Consider the following 25,204-nt stretch of genomic DNA (forward strand, 5'->3'; position numbering starts at 1 on the left):
GTGAAAACATGCTAATTATCCACAAGTGGAGCCACATGCAACTCAAATTGTAGGCAGAGACCAGTCCACTTTTTTGGATGCTTGCAAGTCAAATAGCATAGTAAGTTAAGACTTGCTCATTGACCTGCAACGTATGGTAAATCTCCTCCACCGTCTCGCCGATCGTCGCATCTCCACCCCCCTCACACACTCTTCATCTTCACCAAGGTCCTCTACCCTAATCTTTCCTTTGGACAATCCTCATCCATTGTGCCGCCCTCCTCCTCCTCCACCGTCGCTCATCTTGTCCGTCTCTACACCACCATGCATTGTCTTTGACCGCTACTCACTCTCCCTATGGGTGTCTAGGTCCAGACCCTTGTCACCCGTGGCTTTGATGCCGACCTTTTCGTTTTAAACACCCTTATCTCCATGTACATCTAAGTGTTCTGATCTAGCATCCACTTACAAAGTCTTCAGTGAAATATCTCTAACACCTCTCCTTTCCCTGAACTCTTCTCCAAATACACAATGAGCTTCCTTTAAGTTCGAATACTGCAACTTAAATTGCAATGCAACTCAAGTTATAGTGCAACCTCAACTATAACGCTCCAAACAACTCTGAAGTGAAACAGAATCTTTCAAAAATCGAGCAGTGTGTGAATTCTGGTCAAGTTGAACAAATTCACATATATTACTGCAACAAATAAAATGGAGTATTAACAATGAGGATTTTTTTGTTAAGGCCGCATATATATATATATATATATATATATATATATATATATATATATATATATATATATATATATATATATATATATATATATATATATATATGTCCGCAGCTGAAGAGATTAAGAAGAATAATAAGCATAAACTTCTACAGGGAAAAAAAAACCTACGTCATTGGCTCGTATCACCTGCAAGCAGTAGAAAATTTATCTTTAAAAGGTTGAGCAGTTTGAGAAGAAATCAGTAACCGGAGCCTAAATAATATAGATTAAGTTTCGCTAAAAGATATTAATTAAATTCCCCTGCTTCAAATAATCAAAAAAATCTCATGGTCGCCCTTTACATCTGCAAAGCTTCTAAGTGGCCGTTCATAAATTTGAAAATCGAACAATTACATGAGGAAAGGCCATGAGGACCCAAAGCCATGAGCTGCAGTCACTAATAACACAGCACAACCCAATGCTTTGGTTTCCTGGAGGAGGCAGAAATGCCACCAATTCCATGATGCATGGAGCAAAGTATTCAGTGCAGATCATCTCACAATCACAAATCTGTTTCAACCAAGCTTCTCCGTGCTTGATGTGTCCGATCTGCAGACATCCCCACGACAAAGAGGACAGACCCTACAGCAAAAATAAAACGAATCTTCACATGTGAGCAAGTATTATTGCATGTGAAAGTCCTTAGATTTGGAGATGGAAAAAGGAAAAATCAAACAGAATGCACAGGAGATATTTCCTAATCCGTCTTGTGCAAGCACAAAGATCATGAAAAACTTATAACATAACAGGATTTCCCGACTTCACTATTTAGCCGTAAACCTAACTAGGCAAAATAATTGTGATTATAATTGCGCAACAGATTAAACTTTATATTTAATGGAATCAAGCACCAAAATATATGAATACATAAAGTGCTGTCAAGCTGTTGATCAGAACCCAACAGACAAACACACAGCACAAATTCAAACAGCCAGGAGCCAGCTACTTAGCAACTTAGAAGATATAGAGGTTGATAGAGATGAAATTAAGTGGACAATGTATTGTGGATCAGAGTTGGAAGCATATAGAAGAAGATGCTTGAGCTTTTCTCTTAAATTGATAAAGTTGAGTTACTTTGAAATTTCTCATAAATCATGAATGATTTACGATATTTGTTTGAGATATGCAGATGAAAAATACTTATGCATTTATCTAATTTACCATGGTTGAAAAAAGGAATAAACTTAAAAAGAAAAATATTAAAGCTACAAAAGAGTGGTTAAACTAAATGATGAAGAAATCTAACAAGGTTCAACAAGCACTAAAAGGAACAGTTTCATAATAACCTGTATCAACAGAGCTAGAGCAAAAATTGTTGAAAGGGATCATATCAAAGAATTACAAAAAAAAAAAAAAACAATAAGGAGTTTCTTTGAGTTTTATAATAATGAATTATCTAATTCTATTTAAAAAGGTTCTGACATTAATCATCCAACGGTAGCAGGAGAAATAAGGAAAACAATAAATAGTAGACCTAGAAGCAGGATGAACAATGGATCAGATTAAAAGATACCTGTGAATCTCTTTCAACCACTTATCTATACATGTTCGGTGAAATTCATGATTGCAAGGCAGTATTCGCATGCAATCTCCTTCTTCATACTCCACAAGGCAAATATAACATCTGTCAACCAAATGAAACCCAAGATAATGCCTACTAAGTTTAAAGATGCAAATACAGAAAATCCAAAAATAATAAATAAAGAGTGAAAAGACTTCTAAGCCGCAGGAAAAGACATCTAAAACAATCATACATCAACAAAGGAAAAAGAAGAATTTTGCAATTAGAATCTAGCACATTCTACCAAAAGGATAAAACCAACCATTAAAAGAAAATGCAAGTCATGTGCACTAGCAAATAGTACAGAATGGAAAATTAGCTCGTTAACTGCATTTTCTATTCAAAAAAAAAACTTATAGTTTATTTTTTTTTTAGATGTGTATTCATAGAACCCTCTCATCTTATCACTTAAACCAATTTAAGCCTGATTCAGATATGGTGCTCTAGAAGCAGGAGTTGATGCTTTAATACCAGTCGATTTGGTCATTGTGGGACTGCTTTTAGGGGCATCACTGATTTAGATTCCAGACCTGCTGTAAATATAAAACAAATTGTAGAAATAATTCTCGAGAAGTACAAGAAAAGTGAAGTTAAAGAGGAGAATGAAGGCAACAAAGAGGACATTCAGAAAGGTTAAGAGAGGGAGGAGAAATGAGAACGCCACTAGCCCAAATGAATGAGAAGAAAATATCAAATTTTAAGATGCTGATAACTAAGCTGGCCAGCAAGGAAACTTTCTTTGGGCATGGATGCCATCTAACCTTCTTCTAGATGCATACTAGCCACCTTTGGCTGCAAACTGGCTTCACTCCATCTCAAGGGAGGCATATAGCACCTCAACGACTGGAAACTTGCGTTCTCTCTGGCCAGCAGAACCATCCTGTTTTCTCTTTTCAAATCTTCAGTAACAAGTCTTTATCAGCACAAGAGTCACAAATAATGATAATCTTAGAAAACAAGTTTCAATTGGTGAAGCTAGGCACTAACAGTGAAGAGAGGAGAAATCATGGATAGAATGTTTTTGATAGCATTTGCCTAATCATATCCCATGCTATGTTGGGATATGGTTAAAAGATAAGGTGGGCATTCCACTAATAATGACATATGAGTGCTATCAAGAGCTTAGGAAAACTGAAGCTCGCTTACATGGGTGACAATTTTACTTGACTATGTAGGCCCTAACAACTAACCCTCCCTACCAATAAACTAACTTCTCATCTTCAGCGTTCATAAATAGACTCTATACTGAAATGAAAAAGGAAAACATAGAAAAAGGATTCAAAACAGCAAGTTATGCTCATAGAATGCCTTCTAAAAACCAGACAGCCCATGCAATGGATCTTGATGGAGAATCATGCATGCACCAAGTCAGTTATTAACCTGCACTGATCATTAAGAAACTGAGTGGGATAACTATAACTAGGGGCATCACAGAAAACATATTGTATCAGGTGATATGTAAGTTGAAGATTAATTAACTGATACAATATTTAATGTCACAAATCTCCAAATCTTATTGTACGGTAGCATCATCTAGAATTTTGAATACAAATAATAGAGCAATCTCTTGTTAAATCAAATTAAAAAATCTCATTCATTTATACAAAATGATTTAACTATGTCGAGTAGATGCTATGTTTAAAAGATGAGTCTTGACTTTAACATAATTTTAGAAATGATGATCAAGTGCCGGCAATGGTTATAGGTTCTAAATTTTGATTTATATGTAATAATAGAACAACTTAATTATGTCGATCTAGTGTGTCCTCCGGACAATTTCCAGAGATCATGTCTCCCACGGTTTCCATACACTGCATCTCAATGATATCATAGCCGTGTTACCCGCTTGCAAAATTTTACAGGTTATTTGTTAAATAGCAAACTCACATTCGTAACCACACACACAAACACAATTTTTGACTCCATAGTTACATGCAATTTTCTTAATTACACAAGCAAATTTATCTAAGCATTTCTAAAAAATATGCATATCTGATTTGAAAAATAACAAAAATATAATGACAATTTGATAAATGTGAAATCATGATTACTGTCAAATGTATGCAAACTTACATTTTAGTTGTGATGCTATCAACTAAATGAATTCTATCAATACAACAGCAAATGTTAAATCATAACCTTCTAACTCAGCAGAGGAAAATAACGACTTGAGAGGGAAAAGAATTTAAGCTTCAAGGCAAAGGACTACTTACTGTGCAGCCTCATCATTTTGGTGTTTATGTGGCTTCATGTATACTTTTAGTGGCATACATTCTACGACTTCCTTCGGAGCAGGAACAGATCCAATTGAGGAAAAAGACGGTCGAGATGAGAGAACTACAGACTGCTGATGAATTTCATCCAACACCTAGGTAAAATGGCTAAAGGAATAAAATTACTTTGACCAAGCAGTAACACATGATTAAGGAACATGATACAAGAAGTTCCCCGAAAACATTTCATCATACCTCAAAAAGTGCTTCCGCTAACATAACAATTCTAGATATGCTAGCCCTAGCACTTGTGTCATCATCAGGATTAGCAGCTCGATTGTTTGTTCTGCATGTGCAGTGACCTGTTCGATGTTGACCAGATAATATACATGATCTATCATGACCTGATAAATTCTCAAACCTGCTACCTAATCGCTGAAGGGCCCGGACCTGCTAAAAGAAGCAATTCTTCATGAATGTTACATATACAAGAAAGTAGAAGGCAAATCCATTTAACTTTACCTGAGATCTTATTCTCCTTCTTCTTTCAAGGAATGCTGATCTATGCTCCAGTAAATCACGGTTACTGGTTTCTCTTGGCTGCACAGTTTCCGAGGCATGATCAGCATTTATGTCTGTAGTGCCAGTGATTCGATAGGGGTGATGACTAGACGAATCTTGCAGCACTTCATTGTTCCTGTTGGAAGAAGATTGTGCTCGTCTTGTACCACCCAAGAGTTGTCTCCTGTTAACATGCTCTGTAGAACCAACAAACCTATCCTCTAGAAGAACAGGACCATATAATCCCTCAGAGAGGGAAGTCCTTCGAAGAACTCTGTCACGAAGCCGTCCGACACTGAGTGTTCGGCTAAATCGCATGCTGCCTTCTAAAGGTTCTTGCGGTCCAAGTCGTCTACTAGAATATCTTAATGCAGCATTTTCAGCTTCTAGTCGATTCCTACGAGAATATCGACTATTTGTAGCCTCAACCCTTTCATTGTTTGCGACCACATCTTGGGGACAATTATTTTCCACAACAACACTCTCATGGGTATCATTTACATTATTTAGAGAACTATCAACATCAATAATAGCATCATCACCTGCATCATTGTTTGGAATGGAAAGAGCAGCTGAGAAGAGAGAGTGGGCCCTTGATGACCCCAAACTGACAGCTCTGTTTAACCTGAAACTAATTCCATCTGAGACAAAACCAAAACGAGAGCGCGACCTGCCTGCAGGGTTTGATGATCGGCTAATAGCAGCTGATGTGCCAGAGTTATTGCTGGCAACTGAATCAATTTGCAGTTCCCCATCTTGATCTTCTCCACTTTGTTCACCATCAGAGGAAGTTAATGAAGGCATTTTACTAGGTCCAGAAAGCCTAAGCTTCATGCAGCCTTCATGATTCCTTCCAGAGGCTTTTCTCTTTGTTTCGTCCGCTCGAATATTGTCTTTAGATCTTCCACCTTCTTCTTTCTTCTGAAAATGAAATCAAAATCCAAACTATTTCAATTCTCGAAGCTCTTAAAACTTATCATTCCTATAAGAATCCAGAATTTAGGATGCGACACCAACATAATCCAATATCCAGAATGACAGTAACATGTGCAGAAATTGTCAGACAATACATAAGATCGATAAGCAAACCAACCCAGTGGCATTTACATGGAATTTATCTTCTACTGAAGTTTACTACGTTGACACAATCCACAACTCGATTCACTTGCCAAGAAAAATGCATCTAAGAAAAGATAAATAGAATGAACGAACAACCCTATGTCTTTCTAAGGAAAATAAAATGAAAAACCAGTATCCGCATAGCCAGAGCCTGTGTGACGACCAAGGTAAATGTGCCACCAAGTCGGAGCAAATCATGCAAATTAAAGGGGAAAAAGATAACTCAATTTCTTGCAAACCCAGGCTACTATATTTCAATAATTAAATTTTTTCAATATTAGTGGTTTCTAATTTTGAATCAGTGTCCCAAAAAGCTCAAAGCTTTTCTTCATGGGAGAATACAATAACTTGAGAACCCAGCCTACGAAACATCATAAATATCATCCATTAGAAGAAAACCACTCTTTTAATCAACCCAACAATCACAACTTTCATGGAAAGAAGATCTCGTAATTGCAAATTGCTGTAAAACTATACAAGCTTTCAAGTTCTTCCAATCTTCTGCTATATCAGTGAGCTCACAATGACGAGATCCAGCATTTTAAAACAGAATCAGAAACCAACTCTAAAGTATATCAGAAACCAACTCTAAAGTATATCAGAAACCATCGATTTGAAGCTCAAAGATCGCAACTTTCTTAAAATGAGAAGCTTCTCATCACCTCAAACTGTCATAAAACTAAATAAAGCTCTCAAACTGTCATATAACTAAACAAAGCTGCCAACTTTATTCAGTGAGCTAATGACGACAAGATCCCGCATTTCAAAAACCAAATCAGAATAGGAACAGAAGTTAGGAAAAAGTGAAAAACGTAGATAAAAACAACTCACCCGGGCATCCCAAAGAGTGGATGAGAGGCGAAAGCAAGAAGAGCTGAAAACCCTAACACCTCTGGATCTCGCCTTCCGTCCTCCACCCGCCGCCGTCGCATCCTTGCTGCTCCCGGATCCCATCCCCTCTCCCAAGCGATCGCAATCCAACCTAATGCCGTCCCAATCCGGCGAACCCCAGCTCGATTTCCATCGCTCCCCACCCCCCAATGCCGAACCCTAGAACGATTTAGAGAGGGAGAGAGACGAAGGCTAAGAAGAAGATACCCGAGCTCGATCTATTATTCTTTATTCTATTTTTAATATTTTTCTTTCTCTTCTTCGCCGAGTTCTAGGGCAAAGCATGAGCGCGATATGATCACCGATGGTGGGTTTAGGTCTTAAATCTCCCCATGATGAGAGAGAGAAGGTGGCTAACAAGTACTGCCACCCCACGAGATTCTCCTAACATTCAGACTCCGGGGTAAAATGACAGATTTCTTACGGTCATTATTTGATGGATAAATATTATAAAAAACAATTAACCGTTATCTAATTTACCCATATTTTCATATTTTTCCAGATAAATAAGTTATTTTTTATAAATAATATTTATCCATAAAATGAGAAAAAATCTTACCCATCTAAAAAAAAATGAGTAAGTCATTTTTATTATGTATTATACTATATAGTAAGCTATGATATAATATAATATAATATAATATTTTATAGTATAATAATATATTATATTATATTGTATTATAATATTATATAATAATGATATCATTATATAATCTTATAATATAATATGTTATATTATTATAAGATAAAATATTATAATATAGTTTTATTATAACATATTATGTTACATTATATTATATTATATATTATATTATATTATATTATATTATATTATATTATATGTAATAATATTTATATAATAAAGAGTATTATGGACAATATGGATGGATCACTGACCTATTTGAAAAAATAGTAATAAAAAAACATAGATAATAAATTCTAAAGTCATTTTTTAATATATAAAAAATATAAATAAATTATTTTTTATTTTAATCTTATATAAAAAATATTTATCAAAAAAATATAGATTGCGGGACAAACTTTTTACTCTCCAACCCAGTCGAGTAAATGCCATCGAGTGTCAGGATTTAGAACTTTTGGGGGAATGTATCGGGGTGGTTAGGCAATAGTATTTCTTTTCCTTTCAAATTTTGGAGCAGCGACGCAAGCGACAAGGATCTTTTGCAGCGGCGAGCGTTACGTCGGGTTCCCCAAGTGCTGTCCTAATTGATGGGATGATGATCCGCTGTTTAACAACGATATAGATATGTAGAGTAAATCAAATGGAGGCCTGCCACGTGGGCGTTTTTGAGTAAGTTTAAACTTTTAAACGCAGGTTGCTCGGTGGCGGCTGTTACATTGAAACAACGGCCATTGTAACGGTCTTCGGGAATCGGGACATCCGTCACATCGTGTCACGGACTTTCAAATAGACCATTTTTCTTCTCCGTGCTACGTCGACCGTTGCAAGTAAATTAGAGTTTAAAAAAATAGATTAGATAAAAATAATACATAACATTTAATATACAAAAATAAATAAAAAAATAAAGGAATATAAAGCGTAGAAGTGCATAAAGTTGTCTCAAGGCGACATGCTAACTTGGCTAAACTTTGTAAACATTAAGTGAACTAATATTTAATATGTTTGATTGAATCCAATACATGCAATAAAGTGAACTAAAATTAGGGAACCATCTTGATGATGAAATTTAGCTAAATATGTCATTAAGTTAAAACAACATATATAGTTATATATATATATATAGTTTTAACTAAATGCACAAAAATACTATGTGACAAAAAAAAGATCCCAACTGCAAAAGCATGCATTCTTTGATTGATCTTCTTTCCAACTGGTCTAAATCTCTACTGTGCTTGCTGCCTAGCAGCCTCCAGTCCACCCATTGTCACTTAATTCCTTCCTCTTCGCTGGGAGTTTCCAGGTATCACCCCTCTCACTGGTGTTCTGAGTACTTGAGCTGCCATGAACTGGTGCTAAGGTGCTACTTGCCTTAAACTGGTGCTGATCTGGCTGGCTTTTTTGGGTACATGTGTGGCTTGGTTAGGTGAATGGTTGGCTGTTCTATGGCTGCAATGTAATGAAATGAGCATAAAAATATCTCATTGCTATATAAAATTTCACACTAACAGTAGTTTTCTCTTGGTTCATCCATAAAATAGCCACCATGATGGAACTGTATTGTAAAGTAGTCATGATCAGGAAACAGGTCAACAAAGTAACAGAAACAAGATAAGCTCGGTCAGTAACAAAGCAATACAATATCACAAATATATACTTCAAAACTCATTTATAACACAGGACACAGTAATCTTATACCCAAGAACACATCACACAATTAGCACACAGGCCATAGAGAGTTTAATAAAGAAATGAAATATCACAACAGCGCATATACTTAAACTATAGTAAACTATAGCAATTACAGGCCACATGGAGTTAAACAATCAGAGCAATGACAGGCCACAGAGAGTAAAAATCATCAGATAAATTACAAGTCACACAGAGTTAAATAAAAAAAAGGGAACATCACAGCAGCATTTTTTGGAATGGAACAGAGTTAAATTAAAAAAGTAATTACATTGACATCAAAATAATAAAAAATCCCAAACAATCAAACAAGAATGAAAGAAATTTCAGATGAAAGCCTCAATGAGTCAATTTGGCTTCGAATACTCACTCCCTTGCTTTCTACTTTCCAATGCTATCTTCTTTTGATATTGACCTTTCTCGGTCGGATTTCCTCTCTTCGCTCCAAAATGTCTAACAAAAGCCATAACCTTTTCCCTCCGATTTCATAAACCAACATAGGCTTACTTCCAGAAATGCGACATAAGTAAACTGGAAAACACCTACCATCTGCCCTTCATGGACTACACCAAGTCTATTAATTGCACCAATCATCCAATGTCACAGGGCAAACCAGCAATGAAGGGAAAATTTTTAGTACCAGGTCTGGGCCCCTTGCTTCTGTTCAAACGTTCCAATACTGAATTCCATTGAGATAATCCGGGAAAATAGTACGGCTAGTACAGAAAAACACATGATATGTTGGCTCATCTCAACTATAAATGATGAATAAGGAGGCTCCACTGTACCTTCTCCGCCCAGAGCACCGGAGTGCTACAGTTGATGGGCTGGCATAGAGGCATATTCCATAAAGTATAGTCCTAAAGAATATGCAAGATCTACTAATAGAATAAAATTTCAACCATAATTCATTATATCTCAAAATAAGACAAATAATTTTAATAATACTAAATAACAAAAATAATTCAAATACAATGTTCAAACACCAGGTGTTATTGAAGATATCTTAATTTTCTTCTACGTCTCACTAGTGAACCTCAAACCTCAGTCGAGTGCTAAGTATCCTGCAGCTCTGAAGAGGTCGAGAGAATGATATGAGCTAATAGCCCAGTAAAAATCCCTGCCCTCAAACACACAAACATAAATAATTAAATGGTAGATAATAATAAAGATAGCTGTTTAGAGTAACATTAAAGAAGAGCACAGTTAACATGATTAAAGCTAATCATGGGCCGAGCTTGGGCACAGAAAATAGCAAATTTTATATAGGCCCGGCCAGATTAAAAATGAAAAAAGTTTAGACCCGAGGCTTGACCCACGATCAGCTCTACGTAGCATGCTATAGAAGGACCCAAACATAAACTTGCACAGAATGGGCTGCACCCAGTCTGGCTCAACTGAATTGGGCCTGGGTCTCATAATATTGTTGGACTGTATGGAATCAACCAACCTATCAAACATAAACCTAAATAGTGTTCATTTTGATGAAATGGTACCTTCCATATGGTATTCTAGAGCGTTCAGCACCCCCTAAGGCTTCAGATGTATCAGTGACACATAGCTGCCACTCACTACGAAGCATTCTCATTGATTTTGTTGATGTGCCATTTGGTTCGAGACCGAAATCGGAATGCATTGGAATAGAAATCAGAATGCATATATCCTCCGATGTGTTTGGTTTATGCCCAAAATCAAAATCAAAATCGGAATGAAATTTGAATTTTAAGGGAGAGTAGGAATTGGGTTTTGGAGGATTGGAAAATTCCCATTCCCTCCAGAAATCGGAATGGAAATGGGACTCTCCAACCAAATGGCTGAAATGAAAGTCACTCATTTCCATTCCCATTCCAGAGTCCAAGCTGGTTAGACACTTAACCATTCATTGATGCCTTGGGTGCATCTTTGCCATCAAATATCTCAACTATTCTGCTCCAAACTTGATTGCTACCCTTGTTGAACTATGGTTATGCCTAGAATATTGGCCTAACTGATTAATTCTTTCAGTTCTGGAGGTAGGGCTGAAACTGGATCAGATACGGACCAGATAACAACATATCTATATCCATATTTTTTTTGTTTGATGTAAAGCTCAACTTTGCCAGGATAACGAATTTTCTGTTCACCTTCCACAATTTGTTCACCAATTATTTCCACTGCACTTTGTTTCTGATTCTAGCTAACCCAAATCCTTGTTCATCTGTCACATATTTGCCATTGACAACCAAACATATTTAAAAGCCATTGATAACCAAACATATTTAAAAGCCGTAGGATAAACTAAAATTCAGGAATACTGCAATACTATTGTCTCTCTCTTTGTGTTTTTTTTTTTCGTGTGTGTGTGGAAAGGCTGAAAATAGCCCAACCACCTTGTATCTGTTATTTTATTCCCTCCAGTATCTCCAAAAGCAAAAAGAATGAATTCTGAAGAGTAATACTGTCAGTAGTCATGATAGGAGAAATGGTGAACTTAATGTTCCTCGGATAGACAGGGAATCAAGAAGTTAAGATGATGTCGTGCAGAACAAGAAGTAGATCAGCAGCACCACTTATTACAGAATGCATCATTTAATCGATTCGTTAATTTTTAGCTAAAGATGTGTCCCTTTATATAGGATCCGGATTTTGCTTTCCTTTTATGCATTTGTTTACTTCACTAATTTTCTTTTGCAAAGTCATGCTAAGTGGGTGTCTCATGTTTTACTGCTATACTTATACATGACTGTGGTAGCAATAGAAGATTTATAGTTGATCCAGTAATGTGGATGCCACATGGATCCTTTGTAACCATGCCAAACAAAGCAAAGAGAGGTATCATTAGCTTAGAGTGGGGCAACACTGAATACCCAAAAGAATGCTAATATACCTTGAAAGGATGAGTTTTAAGAACAAATTTTGAATAACCTCAGTATTTGAAAGGTTGAGTTGATTTAAGTAAAGAATCTGCATTAATAAAGAGAATTTAAGGGTTAGGAACCCCTAGAATTGCAGGAAAGAATATATCAAAAGATTATTTTTTTGGAAAATAAAAGAAAAACTTGTTTCAGTATATCCATTGAGGAAACCGCATAAATAGGAACAATTACAAGGTTTGGTTATCGATATGTGAGCGATTCTTCATGTGAAAGCTCGCTGTAATCAAAACCAACTCTCACTCAAGTCACTTGTAAGTTACACGACGCAAGTTAGAATACTTGCATAGCAAAAGGTATATTGAATCTTTAAGAAGCATCAACTAGATAATTCGCAAAGCAACAGATGAAAAAACAAGCAGCTTTTGAAAGATATGACAGCATTACCAGCTAGATTTGCAGTCTGACAATCGATTCCCATGGATCAAACTCTATGATACAGTATGTAAAATAACCTCTGAATGAGCAAGACGCATTCCTTCTATGATGATCATGGTAATTTACCAGATCAAAAAAAACCCAACAATTATGATAATTTAGAAGAGAAATATTATTGTGATAGGAGAATTATGGTAATAAGAGGAACTTGAGTCCATGATATCTTAGCAAAATTATCTTAGCAGTCATTGTTTTCTGCATAAAATAACAAAATTCAATTAAATCCATGCAAAATTTAAAGTGAATTTTTTCTAGTCTCCTAGATGCTCCAGAATATCAAAATTTAAGACCAGCACACACTTAATTAAGGTACTTTAGCACTTTTCACCTGATCTGGAAAATAAAACATAAAATTATGATGCTTGGTAAGATCAAAGCTCTGGAAGCAATATCTCTTCTCGAGAAGTTGACAAAATATCTAGCTTGAATTTTGAAGAAGTAAGGAACCAGGAAAACAATTGTATAATCTGCTGATTTCTTTGCCAATATGATACTTTGCAATAAAGAACTTAATTGATATTTAGATATATTGTTCCATACATTCCCTTAATGAAAACATCAGTTGGGATCTGGCCCCTCCATTCTCCTTAAAAGAATAATGTCAAATGCATGAGTCATGAAGCAAGACACAAGCGAAATTTGGTGCTGATGTGCCTTGCCTTATTCTAGGAAACATAATTGTTTGTTATTTCCTCTAATTTTGAGCTTTAATTATTGCAAAAAATGTAGCATGATGAATGAGAATAATAATGGAGAATACTGTAATTGCTATGCTTCCGAATTGTCTTCAAAGATGCGGCTGTGACATGTTGAGTCACAAAGGTAAGGACAGTCAATCTTTTGGAAGGCAATCCTATCATAAAACCAGTCTCCAACTGCCTTTGCAATTGGCTGCAAAAAAAAAAGTTTGCAGAACATTAACATATACAGTAAACTAGGAAATTTGGAGGACAACTAATTTCTATAACTTTTAGCACTCAGAGAATAAATAACCTGACCAGAACTTTGTATACTTCACCTAGAGGGATATCAACTGACTCCCTCAAGAGCCCAAAGTTCAAATCTAACATGATATATTTGGTAAATCAGAGAAAGAGAGTAATGCTAAATTAAAAGAGACATGAGGGTGAGTGCCATGTAGGCACTAATTTGTACTGTTATCTAACAATCTATAGCATATGGTAATGGATCTGACAATCTTCTCAAGCACAGGAGAATCAGAACTTAGCCATGTCTCTTGCATTTCTGACTGGCAGTGGGCATAACAAGAATTTATGAACATGCCTGTAGAAGAAGAGCTCCCAAACCCAGCCAGTGCATTTAGAAATTGTGTCCTGCAACCTATTATAGCAAATGATTTTGTCTATAACATCATTCAACTGAGCAACTGCTTGCATAATTTCAGAACAGTTGTCTGACACTTTACAACTCTATCTCACTGCAATTTGAAATACTTAAACAAAGATGGTTCACAACTGGTTGCAAATGACTGAATGCAATTAATGAATCAAATCAGAACAGACATCTTTTGTAGATTGGAACGCATTCTATCCAAAAGTTTAATTGTTAAAAGCAGATATATGCCTTTCTCAGATGCTTAAACTTGAGCTATTCACTAGATTTTTTTTTTCACTGCCAAAAAGGACTAGATTTTTCACTAAGTTGAGTGTTAAGTACTAACCCTGCATGATTTGAAGTTGAGATGAAGAGCACTGCTGTATATCAAGCTTGCAGTCATGCCAGGTACCATGAGGATCAGCAAACCTGGTACTAAAATATTTCTTATCTGCAATGGAGAGGCCTAGTTTTCAGTGACATGTAAGTTGCATCATCAAGCAATGAACATTATATCATCTAAAAAGCTATATACATGAACATTATATGAACATCTAAAAAGCTATCTGCAATGGAGAGGCCTAGATTTCAGTGACATGTAGTTAGATCAAAATATCATCTAAAAAGCTATCTACATGAACATTATATGATCATCTAAAAAGCTATCTGCAATGGAGAGGCCTAGATTTCAGTGACATGTAGTTAGATCAAAATATCATCTAAAAAGCTATCTACATGAACATTATATGAACATCTAAAAAGCTATCTGCAATGGAGAGGCCTAGATTTCCGTGACATGTAGATAGATCAAAATATCATCTAAAAAGCTATCTACATGAACATTATATGAACATACATAATTTGAGTGTAAGAAAAGTAATTTAATATGTCATTTAGAGAATATTTACATTGACAATATTCTGTCTGCTTGTTCTTCAAAATCTTTTCCTGGTTTAGCAAATTGAATTACAAATCAAACTGCACAATAAAACACACTTGGTGCAAGACTAATTCATACCTGCCATGAATCATATGCAGCATTTAATATGAAAAGTGGCGTGCGTATCTGCTGCACCATGTTTTGAGGGAAAAAACACTGCATTTTCATCGAAAGTGTTGGTAAGATAGCACAATAGGGTTGTTGGAATATTTGTTGATTTTAGACATACAACCCATGCTTGGTGTCAGCCTCGAAGTGCATGAAGATGGCAAATTCTGGGCTGATCCCTAAAAGACATGCATAAACCAGTCAACTGGGGTAAAGAATAGTTACAATGAACACCAGAGAAGATAGGTTGCATCAATTGTGAACATGCCACAGCCCCCTTCCTTCCCCTAAACCCAGAACTAAAATGGAAAGGAACAAGGGGAGCAGCTAGCCAAGTTACAGGAAGAGTTGAAGAAAGTGAAGGGGTCTGGAATAAAAAACAACATGAAGGGATTGACCCTTTTTCCAAAGGTTTTTTTTTCCAAAAAAGGTGAAAGATGCCTGACATAGACAAATACGATGGAACTAGCTAAGACTCATCTGCAGCTGTTTTTCTCAAATGTAGATTCTAAGGAGAAACTGTAGAAGCCTCGAAAATATATTAAGTAAACACTTATTGTATGTTATGAAACTATTAGGGGCATGGTATGCTGTACCGGTCGATACCGGACATACCATACCGGTACCGATGGGTACCGGTATCGGTACGCCAGTATCGGTACGTCTAGCATACCGCATACCGTACCGTACCGACATTCGGTACGCCTATGCTGGTGCGGCACCGGTATGGGGTTCGGTACCGGTACGGCAAACCTTGATTAGGGGCATACATGTGTCATGACCACATCACTGAAGAAGGCCTTAATGTGTTCTGTTCCAGTAATATCCTTCATGTTATTGCCAAGATGTCATCAAATAGAATGGTAAGTAAAAACTTGACATCATAATTTAACCATGATGAGCAATCTGTATCCATATTTTTGAAGCTGGTCTTTTATTAATGTATTTTTGGAGCTGATTAGAGGTGTGAGTCAAACACTCCGATTAAAATATCAAGTACGTAAAGGACGAATAACTTACAAATTGATAAAATAACCAGCATCTGAAAGACATTTAACTCTGGTACCCAATGGTAAAAGGGCATGGAAGTTGTCACGGTGTAGAATGGATATAAATCCACCGGCAGAACAGCCTGAGAGAAGAGCCTGCAATCACTATTAGTGTCATAAAAAAAATTCATAGTAAACACAAAAAACTAGGCCTTGAGAGAAGCTTACATTTTCAGCCTTGCTCATTCCCTTTGCAAGTAGATCTTCCATAACAGCAAGCCATACCCTTGCTCCTCTATAATGAAGGTTGGTGGTCTAATCAGATGCATGCATGCAAACAAAGTTAATTTACATATATTCCAAATTCTGTACATGATCTTAAGCCTATTTCATGAGCAAACCTCTCTATTCTCACATTTAACATTGCAGCAAGAGAGAGCATACTAGATTGAACCTACAGGATTTACTCTCTTTACATCTCCGGTAAATGATGAACCATCACAGTAGCGAACCTTGACCTTGTTCCAATTGTAGAAGTCTGGATATCACATTCCAATCAACTGAAGTTGCCAGGAAATAATTTGAGACCAAAAACTACTCACCAAATGTATATTGGTTTTGATAGCATTAATACCAGAATAGGGGAGTGCTCTTTATGTTGATGTGCTTGGAGTAAATGATGAACCATCACAGTAGCGAACCTTGACCTTGTTCCAATTGTAGAAGTCTGGATATCACATTCCAATCAACTGAAGTTGCCAGGAAATAATTTGAGACCAAAAACTACTCACCAAATGTATATCGGTTTTGATAGCATTAATACCAGAATGGGGGAGTGCTCTTTATGTTGATGTGCTTGGAGAAGACAATAATGTGTGCTAGAAATATAAGAATATTTTCTTTGCCTGTCGCAACATTGTTTTGCCTAAGAAAAAAACAATCTTATGGCCTTGAAATGTCAGTTTTTACTGATATCACATTTCTATATAGTTGAAGACAACTTGATGTATATCCCTGTGTGTTACAACAAGAAGAATTTATTGCAATTCAATTCAGCAACTTTCAAGGTAACAGCCAATTGTAGATATTCATCATTGTTGTACCTTTCACTAACACTAACTGACTGGACTTTTATGAAGATCCATGGACAAAACAGCTAATGAATTTTTGCTTTGGCCTAATGCAGACAAAGATGTTCATTGTGGTCACCTACTGATTTGAAGTGGAGAACAGGGATCATGGTGCAGATTTTTGAAGCAAATTGAAATGAAAGCATCGGCCATTAAGCTGTTCGATCATTATAATTTCCCACAGCATCTAAATTTACTGACATGAAGCTTGTCTTGTAGATCTACATAGCTTGAAACAAAAAAATTATCAATCTATCTTAGGTGCAGTGTACATGAAGAAAGAGACAGATTGGACGAAGTTTTTTTTCACTTAATGGTATAGTTGAATCAATACTATTTTGGAACTAACATGAAGCATTATCATCTGATGCAGGTAAAGATTCTAATTTTTGAATTTTTAGTTGAAATATAGGTTGCAAACTTTCATTTTAAGTGTAAAATGCCAATATAATCTTTTTACATCAAGATCTGTAAAAATTTTGACATTCAATTATATTATAAGGAGCTATTATTTTTGCATATTGTTTTCAAGAATCTGAATGCATGAAGGGCGATTAAACCTATTTTATACTGAAAATAATTATTTATTGGTACCATCAATAAAAAAAAATATAACTAGAAGGTACCGTTACACAAACAAGATAATTTACGGGTTATATATGTAAATAAAAATAAGAATAAATATGCAATAAGCTGTATTTTGAAAGGTGTATGAATCTTTCTTTTTTTTTTCTTTTTTTTGTTGGGGGAGCTGGTACGGGAGGCACACTTAGAGAGTTAGGGAGAGAGGAGAGCAATTCTTGGCTTCAATGTTTGTGATGGCCGCATGAAGTCTCTTCAATTACACTCATTATATATATGTAGATAGGAAGTGATTTTCAGTAGTAGTGCCCCACCCATTATTCACATACATAAAGTGAGGTAGGATGGCGAGTAGAGCAGAGTCAAAGGGCCCCAGCCTATGGGGATTGGAACCTCAATAATAAAGATGCACCTGATAGAGTTTCTGTTCATAAAGTTCCATTGTGATAATTAGAGACCTTGCATAATTTTTTTAAATGTTATAGAAGTTTGTTGTCATACCGGTCTCACAGAAAAAAAAACTAATAAATATGATCAAATTGCAAAGTTCAAAGAATAATATGATCAACATCTGCTTAGAAAAGTAGAAAGCATCTATAGCGTAGAAAATATCTCAACAATTCGTTATAAAAAGATCATATTGTCTGGTTGTCTCCAATCTCACCTAGCAAGTGTTCCCCTTTGTCGAGAGTTTGGAGAGCCATTTGTTGCCTATGGGACCTCCTTAGCCCTTCTAACTTAATGGCAACTTCTTACATAGTTGGCCTTTATTCTCTTTTCAAATATAAGCACCTCCTCGCAAGTTGTGCAACCACAGAGAGTTGCTCTATTCTAGATTTCTCTATAATTTGGGGCTTTGCTAACTGAAAACATCAACGCAAAAAACGTAGCTAGATTTTTCTGATCTTCTGATCTAGCTAAAGAGATTGAAATTTCTCTAGTTAATAGCTCTACGAGAACTATTCCAAAGTTATAGACATCGCTTTTCTGTATTAGCTTGCTTATATAGAAGTACTCTGGATCTATGTATCCAAATGTCCGTTGCACGAGGGTGGTTACATGTGTTTGATCAAATGGGACGGACCTTGAGGCTCTAAAATCTGATACTTTGGCTGTATAATTCTCATCTAATAGTGTGTTTGCCGACTTGACAACTCTATGAATGATTGGTACTGAAGCAACTGAGTGCAGATATGCCAACGCTCCAGCAGCTTCTGCTGCTATCCTTAGACGAACTTACCATGGCATTGAGGAATCATGACTCACACCATAGATATGGTGGGACAGGATTCCGTTAGATATGAACTCATAGACAAGTAATGGAACTTGGATCTCTAAACAACAACCCAAGAGTTTGACAACATTTCTATGATTGATTTGAGAAAGAATGATGATCTCATTGATAAATTGCTCGATCTGGCTTTGGTCAACTAACTTGGACTTCTTGATAGCGATGACATTTTGACTTGGCAAAACCCCTTTCAATACCGTACCATAACCACCGCGACCAGTATTTAGTTTTCACTGAAGTTGTAGGTTGCCTTTTCAAGTTCCTTTATACTAAAGATTTTTAGTCTTGAATTAGAACCTTGACTTAAGTTTTGGTGCTGAATAAACAAGCCTCCATTTTGTTGAAAAAATTTGGCTTTCATATTTATTAGTTTTCTTTTTTTCGAGACCTAGTATGACAACAAATATCCAATGATTAGAATGAACAAGACGCTAAACCCCACACCTGCATATAATCAGCAAAGACTTTAGTTTCAAAAAAATCTCAGTTGATAGTTTTTTATTTTGACAGCAGGAGATGCTTTTATTGCTAAAGTTTAAAATTTTAAACAATGGTAGAAATTTTACCACTCCAATTGTAAGCTTGTTTGTTGGAAAAAATAAAAAGTAAAACAAATCAACAAATACTTATGCATGGCATTATCTTGATCGTTAGAAGTTAGATTTGAAGCAAATGATACATCACCTTTCTGTAGAATCAATTAAATTTTATTTAAAACATATTTGAAGCAAGTGAAAAATAATTTTTCAAAAATTATTTAGAAAAAAATATAATCAGAGAGTTGAGGCATGTGATGCAAGCAGCTTTGCATGACAACACCATATCCCTTGTACAAGGGTATGGTAGTAAAACTAAACAAGAATCACAAGCAATCTTAATAGAGAAATTTTTTTCTCTTCTTAAAACTAAACAAGAAACATAAGCAATCTTAACAAAGAAATTCTTTTTCTCCCCTCAACCCCCTACGCTTGAAAGAAAAACAAAATATGGGATTAGTTTGATATTTTGAATTACCTTTTCAAATATTAGATAATGAATCGACTTATTTTAGAAAAGAAATATAAAATATTAACAATATTTAGAAAAGTAAGGTAATTTGTCTGTTAGGCACTTTCTTTTGGCACTCTTCTCAATCATAGCCTTGTCGTAGGTTTTCTCTTTTATTATTTGAATGCGGGTTCCCAAGCACATCAAAATCCAAAACCAAGATTAGGTGAGCATATCATAACCTTGTTACGTTGTTACTTATATCAAAAGTCTATTATCTGAAATTTTAAAAACTTTTAATCCCTCATATAGTTATTTCCTATTACGAAACTTCTGTAATATTTGAAAAGATTACCCAAAGATATTCTGGCAATATATGTAAACATCGTTTGAACTCTTAGATCTATCAGAACATGAGAAATAGTCAATAAATTTCTTTCTTCCTCTCTAATTTCTATAACTTTCCTTCTATTCTGGAATATAGCTGCTTAGAATTCAGAAGAAATTTAGATAAGTTACTAAACATAAGTATCGATCGACAATAATTTGTTGCTTTTTACCAACATCATGTTAAGGAATTTCTGGACCTAGAAATTCATTTCATACAATTGAACCTTTTCAAACTGTTTCTTTTTAAGACTGTAAAATATTAACTTTATACATTGCATTTTCTATGCATTTTTATCTTTGGAATAGTGTTGTTATGAAACTATATATAGTTACGTGTGTCCATGAATTTACTATTTTATCCACAACAAAATAGTGCTCTTATGCACACCTTTAATAATTTTTGTTTTTGTGAGCATGGTGGTTAGCGCTGCCTCCAAGGGGCTGCGACTGCGAGTAAGACCCTTGTAAAATCTAACTTGGTAACAAGAATCCAATGTATATTGTGTATATATTATATGAGTTTTGATTAATCAAGATCAAAACAGAACTCACAAATCCCACATGGAAGTGGGCCATGGCAAATTATCATGTATTTTCTAGAAGTGTTCCAGCAGTTAACGTCTAACCAAGTAATCATAAAAATATATAACTCTAGCCTCTGGGCGTAGCTACCTATTTAGTAATTGTAAGAAAATTTGAATGTGTTACCTAATGCGACAACTAGTCGGGAGGGTGTCTCCTTTTCCTTCTTCATGCAGCCGCTTCCCTGCTTTCTACCGGCACCATGTTGATCATAAGGACAGAGGCAAGAAAAGCTTCCTGGCTTGTTGATGCACCTTCCTACGCAAGGATTGCCTTCTGGATCCTCGCACTCATTAATATCTAGCAAGAGCAAAAATGTATTGAAGTCAACAAGAATTGAGGTAACAACAATATATTAGGATGGATTAAAAGTAAAGGTAAATTAACAAGTTTTGGTAATGGTTGCAAACTAGGTTAGGCCTGTTAACGGGCCGAGCTGCTCGGGCTCGGCTCGGTAAAAGCTCGGCTCGGGCTCGGCTCGTTAGGCAAACGAGCCCGAGCCCGAGCTCAAAATGAGGCCCGTTTAAATTCGAGCCCGAGCCCGAGCTCGAGCCCGAGCAGCTCACGAGCCTAAACGAGCCCAAGACTTAAAGTTTGAAATTCAACGGTCGAGATCATTTGGAAACCAAACCCTGCATCCAACGGGCCAAAGCCCTTCTCCCCATCTCTCCCTCTCCTAGTCTCCTAATTTTCTAAACGGGCAAACGGCTAAGCCTCCTCACCTCCTCGGCTCCTCTCCAACTCCAAGACAGACTCCAAGTCTCCAACCATCCTCCATTCCTCCTCCTAGCGGCCGGCGCGGACCTCCATTCCTCCTCCCGGCGGCCGGCGCGGTGCTTCTCTTCTTTCTCATCGTCCTCCTCCATTCCTTCTCCCAGCGGCCGGTGCGGTGCTTCTCTTCTTTCTCATCGTCCTCCTCGGCGTCACGATGAGTTCCCTCTTCTTTCCTCACGGTGGATTAGAATACAAAGGATTCTGATGTCACCCACCTTCTTCGCCTTTGTTTGGCATTCACTGCGCCCATCTCTCTCCTCTCCATATCACTTTTCTAGTGAGCTTTCCTCTGTTCCCTTCGTTTTTTTTGCTAATTGGGATTTTTTTATGAGCATAATGTGATTCTGCATCAGTGCCGGGAGAAGAAGAATGTTTCCCAAAAGGTGAACCGAGAAGGGTTTCTATTCCTCCTCTCTTCTTTTTTTGGCGATCAGTGTTGCCCATGATATTAATATATTCTGTTCTTCTTTCCTTTTTAATTCCCCCGTATGCTTCGGTCTGGTATCATCAAAATTATTTCTCGATTTCTTGTTAGGATCAGTGCTGTTGGGCTGGGAAGCTTCTTATTTATGACTTCTTCGCAAAGAAATTTTGGTCCAAGTTCATCTACTCAAGGTAGTTCTTCTTATTGTACTAATATTGGATGCAGAACCCCTTGAATCTTCAATAGTGAGCACTCAAGATGTTGACATTAGTTACAAGCTTTACAGATCATTATTTGTCCTTATAGTAACTATTATTTGTTTTGGTCATATAGACTAATCTTTTGTTGATTTTCAGCTTCCATATGATGTATATGGCTATATTTTGATTTCTTAATATTCTTATCTTTTTCTGCAGGGATAGATGCTGTAATTTATGTGAAACTGAACAGCCGAATTTGTTCCCTAGTTTTGATGCATAATCAGGTGATTATTTTCCAAAATTATAAGATCAAAGGAAAGACATCATGAATTTAAAAAATCACATGTAATTGCTGGAATTGGGTTTTAAATTTTAAAGATCTTTTTCAATTTCAGGAGCTAGGCCTATTAGCTGGAACATTGTTTGGAACTAGACCTATTAGTTGGGTCATCGAGCAGTGTTCGTCAGCTATCTATCTTCATCTTTGTTTAGTTTATTATACCTTTTTTATAGGCAAGAGCCAATCCTGTTAACATCAATGGCTGTTTAGAGATGCTTAGTGTGAGCTGATTTCAATGGCAGACCTGTTAACTCTCGTGCCATGGAATGAACAGTGCAGCTTTGTTCCTATAACATGGCTGTGATCCTATAACATGGCAATTCAGGTTGGTGAATATGCCATTGTATTTGTTCCTATAACATGCCATTGTATACTTTTTTCTTCACAAGCAAATTCAGCAAATTCTTAGTTGTTTGAAAATAGTCAAACAAATTAGTTCCCTTTCTTTTTTGAAAAAAACCCTGCAAATTATTTCTTACATTTGCTTTTATAATCTTGTTTTGTTTAGTAGCCACTGCACCTAATTGCTTGTTTGCCATGATACAGTTTGACTTGCGTCCAAGGTGGCCGTTGGGTGAGGAATACTCCCAAGGGAAATGCGAAGCTCATTCCTTGAAAAGAGCCAGGATACACCCATAGTTAACATCGCCATAGTTGCTGTCGTGCATCATAGGCTGAACTGATGCGTCAAATAGTCAATTTTCTCCTTCCAGGCCACAGGATGTTACTGAAATGGAGCCATGGAGGTTATCAGCTCAAACAACATCCAGAACACCTGGCGGTCACCATAGCTTGCTCATGCAGCGGTCTCTTTGTAAATTAAACAGCAGAGGATAGTGATGAATGTCTAATTCAAAATTTTCTTGTCCTTTTTATTGGCAGCCAATCTGATGAATACCATTTAAGATGTCTTCGTTCAAGATGATGTATCTTTTTAACAACTTGTGTTCATACTTTCCCTTAATTTGTTGTGACACTTGTATCTGTGGTCTTATGGTACTGCAAGGCGCTGAGCCAAAAAGAATTTATGCTGGCATAATTAAATCTGAAACTTATGTAGTCCAATCTTGCTTGTCTATTTCTTACTTGTTTATTGTTCTACCACTTTATGATTTCTTTTATATACATTCAAATTATTTCTGTGCTGTTTCAAGGAAACAAAAAACAGACCAACGGGCTCGTATCGAGCCTGAGCTCATATCGAGCCCGAGCCCGAGCTGCTCGGGCTCGGGCTTGTAATTGAAACGAGCTTTACGATCTCAAGCCCGAGCCTTTATTTTGCCAAGCGAGCCCGAGCTCGAGCCCAATACAGAGCTCGGTACCGAGCCCGACCCGAGTTCTGTGAAACGAGCCGAGCCCGAGCCTCCCCAAGCTCGGGCTCGGCTCGGCTCGTTAACAGGCCTAAACTGGGTTATAATCTTTAGTGAGGTGGATCATAGCTTAGTAGTTGTATCCTTTGTCCATTTGGAAAAAGATTCCAAGTTCAAAAAGATTGGTCATACTTGTACATCCTTCTTCAGTGTAAAAAATTTCCATGGTAGCCTTGGCTGCAATTGCTACAATACCCAAATCTACTGGTTGAATTGTAACAGTAACTGTTTTTTTTGCAAGCATAGGTTTTTATATTCCTTTTTGCTTCTTCACGTCTCCTTCCTAATTGCCCAATGCAATGCCATCAGGTAACGTTCTTAAAATACTAGCTTGTTATAAATACTCGGCAGAATATCACTTGAAAATTTAAAGCGGTTTTGCTTAATAAAGAAAACCCGGCTGCACACTATGCCTTCATTCTTAACAAGGATTACGTGGCCTTTTCCTATGCCACGATCAATTACGCTTCCAAATATCATGTTGAAGCATTTGAGATCTTTAACGATAGAGGCCTGACAACAGCCAAAACCGCAAAATCCACAGTCGACAGTGTTAACAACGTTAAGGATGGAGTTACAGAAGTTACTACAAGCGCTTGACGAGGTGCCAGGATGTCATGAGATTAAAGACATCTCGCTGCTGCGAGGCAATCTGAGCATCTATGTTGGTGCTATTGCTCAGGGCTGCGACGGAAAGTTCACTCAAGGATCCAGCTGGATGGACCTGGAGGGAACCCCCCACACGATATCGGACACAGAGAGCTCGGAAAACGTGTGGACGAATGTTGGTTGTTAGGCTATTGTACTTCTTCAAGGATATTCTAGCACCTCGTCAAGCGCTTGTGCTAACTTCTGCAACTCTACTCGTAACACTATTAACATTGTCGACCGTGGATTTTGCGGCTTCGACTGTTGTCAGGCCTTTATCATTAAAGATCTTAAAAGCTTTAACATGATATTTGGAAGCATAATTGATCGTGGCG

General features: G+C 36.7%; 3 protein-coding genes and 1 pseudogene across 19 annotated transcripts; 1 reads left to right on the forward strand and 3 right to left on the reverse strand.

Annotated features, from left to right (window-relative positions):
- Positions 1-987: 987 nt before the first annotated feature.
- LOC120109972 (RING/U-box superfamily protein) lies at positions 988-7,463 on the reverse strand. 8 transcript variants are annotated; one of them, XR_015975982.2, is made up of 7 exons: positions 7,041-7,396; positions 5,052-6,011; positions 4,785-4,979; positions 4,530-4,684; positions 3,078-3,215; positions 2,269-2,379; positions 988-1,337 (listed from the first exon to the last, which is right to left on the reverse strand). XR_015975982.2 is itself a non-coding variant. In XM_088717320.2 (7 exons), the coding sequence occupies exons 1-6, from the start codon at positions 7,161-7,163 to the stop codon at positions 2,294-2,296; spliced, it is 1,638 nt and encodes a 545-aa protein (XP_088573446.2). In that variant the 5' UTR covers positions 7,164-7,397; the 3' UTR covers positions 988-1,337; positions 2,269-2,293. The 8 variants fall into 8 exon arrangements, 7 of the variants coding, with proteins under 7 accessions (XP_088573446.2, XP_038979826.2, XP_088573448.2 ...); XM_088717320.2 differs by having other exon boundaries at positions 3,078-3,196; positions 7,041-7,397; XM_039123898.3 differs by lacking the exon at positions 3,078-3,215 and having other exon boundaries at positions 7,041-7,463.
- A 5,645-nt stretch (positions 7,464-13,108) lies between these two features.
- On the reverse strand, positions 13,109-17,480 carry LOC120110027 (pectin acetylesterase 8-like). Of its 2 annotated transcripts, XM_089929382.1 has the most exons (7): positions 16,610-17,480; positions 16,380-16,466; positions 16,183-16,307; positions 15,133-15,341; positions 14,461-14,565; positions 13,975-14,120; positions 13,109-13,670 (listed from the first exon to the last, which is right to left on the reverse strand). In XM_089929382.1, the coding sequence occupies exons 4-7, from the start codon at positions 15,137-15,139 to the stop codon at positions 13,548-13,550; spliced, it is 381 nt and encodes a 126-aa protein (XP_089785508.1). In that variant the 5' UTR covers positions 15,140-15,341; positions 16,183-16,307; positions 16,380-16,466; positions 16,610-17,480; the 3' UTR covers positions 13,109-13,547. The 2 variants fall into 2 exon arrangements, 1 of the variants encoding a protein (XP_089785508.1); XR_015975988.2 differs by lacking the exon at positions 13,975-14,120 and having other exon boundaries at positions 13,541-13,670.
- Positions 17,481-18,190: 710 nt separating this feature from the next.
- On the reverse strand, positions 18,191-20,134 carry LOC120110028 (wall-associated receptor kinase 17-like; annotated as a pseudogene).
- Positions 20,135-21,878: 1,744 nt separating this feature from the next.
- LOC103708673 (uncharacterized) lies at positions 21,879-23,768 on the forward strand. Of its 9 annotated transcripts, none has more exons than XR_016399709.1 (5): positions 21,879-22,164; positions 22,241-22,270; positions 22,423-22,502; positions 22,728-23,176; positions 23,398-23,768. XR_016399709.1 is itself a non-coding variant. In XM_089929383.1 (5 exons), the coding sequence occupies exons 1-4, from the start codon at positions 22,376-22,378 to the stop codon at positions 23,153-23,155; spliced, it is 321 nt and encodes a 106-aa protein (XP_089785509.1). In that variant the 5' UTR covers positions 22,236-22,375; the 3' UTR covers positions 23,156-23,176; positions 23,398-23,768. The 9 variants fall into 9 exon arrangements, 1 of the variants encoding a protein (XP_089785509.1); XR_016399710.1 differs by having other exon boundaries at positions 22,429-22,502; XM_089929383.1 differs by lacking the exon at positions 21,879-22,164 and having other exon boundaries at positions 22,236-22,502; positions 22,728-22,795; positions 22,907-22,970; positions 23,094-23,176.
- Positions 23,769-25,204: the final 1,436 nt, after the last annotated feature.

The sequence above is a fragment of the Phoenix dactylifera genome, chromosome 3 (assembly GCF_051530095.1).
Source record: "Phoenix dactylifera cultivar Ajwa chromosome 3, Ajwa_hap1_PhDact_Kaust_v1.1, whole genome shotgun sequence".
NCBI lineage: Eukaryota > Viridiplantae > Streptophyta > Magnoliopsida > Arecales > Arecaceae > Phoenix > Phoenix dactylifera.

Bases quoted from the DNA above. Each gene is read 5' to 3' on its own strand.
- LOC103708673 (XM_089929383.1), top strand. From the start codon at position 22,376: ATGCTTCGGTCTGGTATCATCAAAATTATTTCTCGATTTCTTGTTAGG. The intron at 22,796-22,906 runs GTGATTATTTTC...TTTCAATTTCAG, and splicing joins TAGTTTTGATGCATAATCAG to GAGCTAGGCCTATTAGCTGG. The intron at 22,971-23,093 runs GTTCGTCAGCTA...TTTCAATGGCAG, and splicing joins TAGTTGGGTCATCGAGCAGT to ACCTGTTAACTCTCGTGCCA.
- LOC120110027 (XM_089929382.1), bottom strand. The intron at 14,121-14,460 runs GTTAGTACTTAA...TTGCTATAATAG, and splicing joins TCAACTTCAAATCATGCAGG to GTTGCAGGACACAATTTCTA. The intron at 13,671-13,974 runs GTCAGATCCATT...TTTTTTTTGCAG, and splicing joins CTCCTGTGCTTGAGAAGATT to CCAATTGCAAAGGCAGTTGG.
- LOC120109972 (XM_088717320.2), bottom strand. From the start codon at position 7,163: ATGGGATCCGGGAGCAGCAAGGATGCGACGGCGGCGGGTGGAGGACGG. The intron at 6,012-7,040 runs GTGAGTTGTTTT...TTTCATTTTCAG, and splicing joins CCACTCTTTGGGATGCCCGG to AAGAAAGAAGAAGGTGGAAG. The intron at 4,685-4,784 runs GTATGATGAAAT...CATTTTACCTAG, and splicing joins TAGCGGAAGCACTTTTTGAG to GTGTTGGATGAAATTCATCA.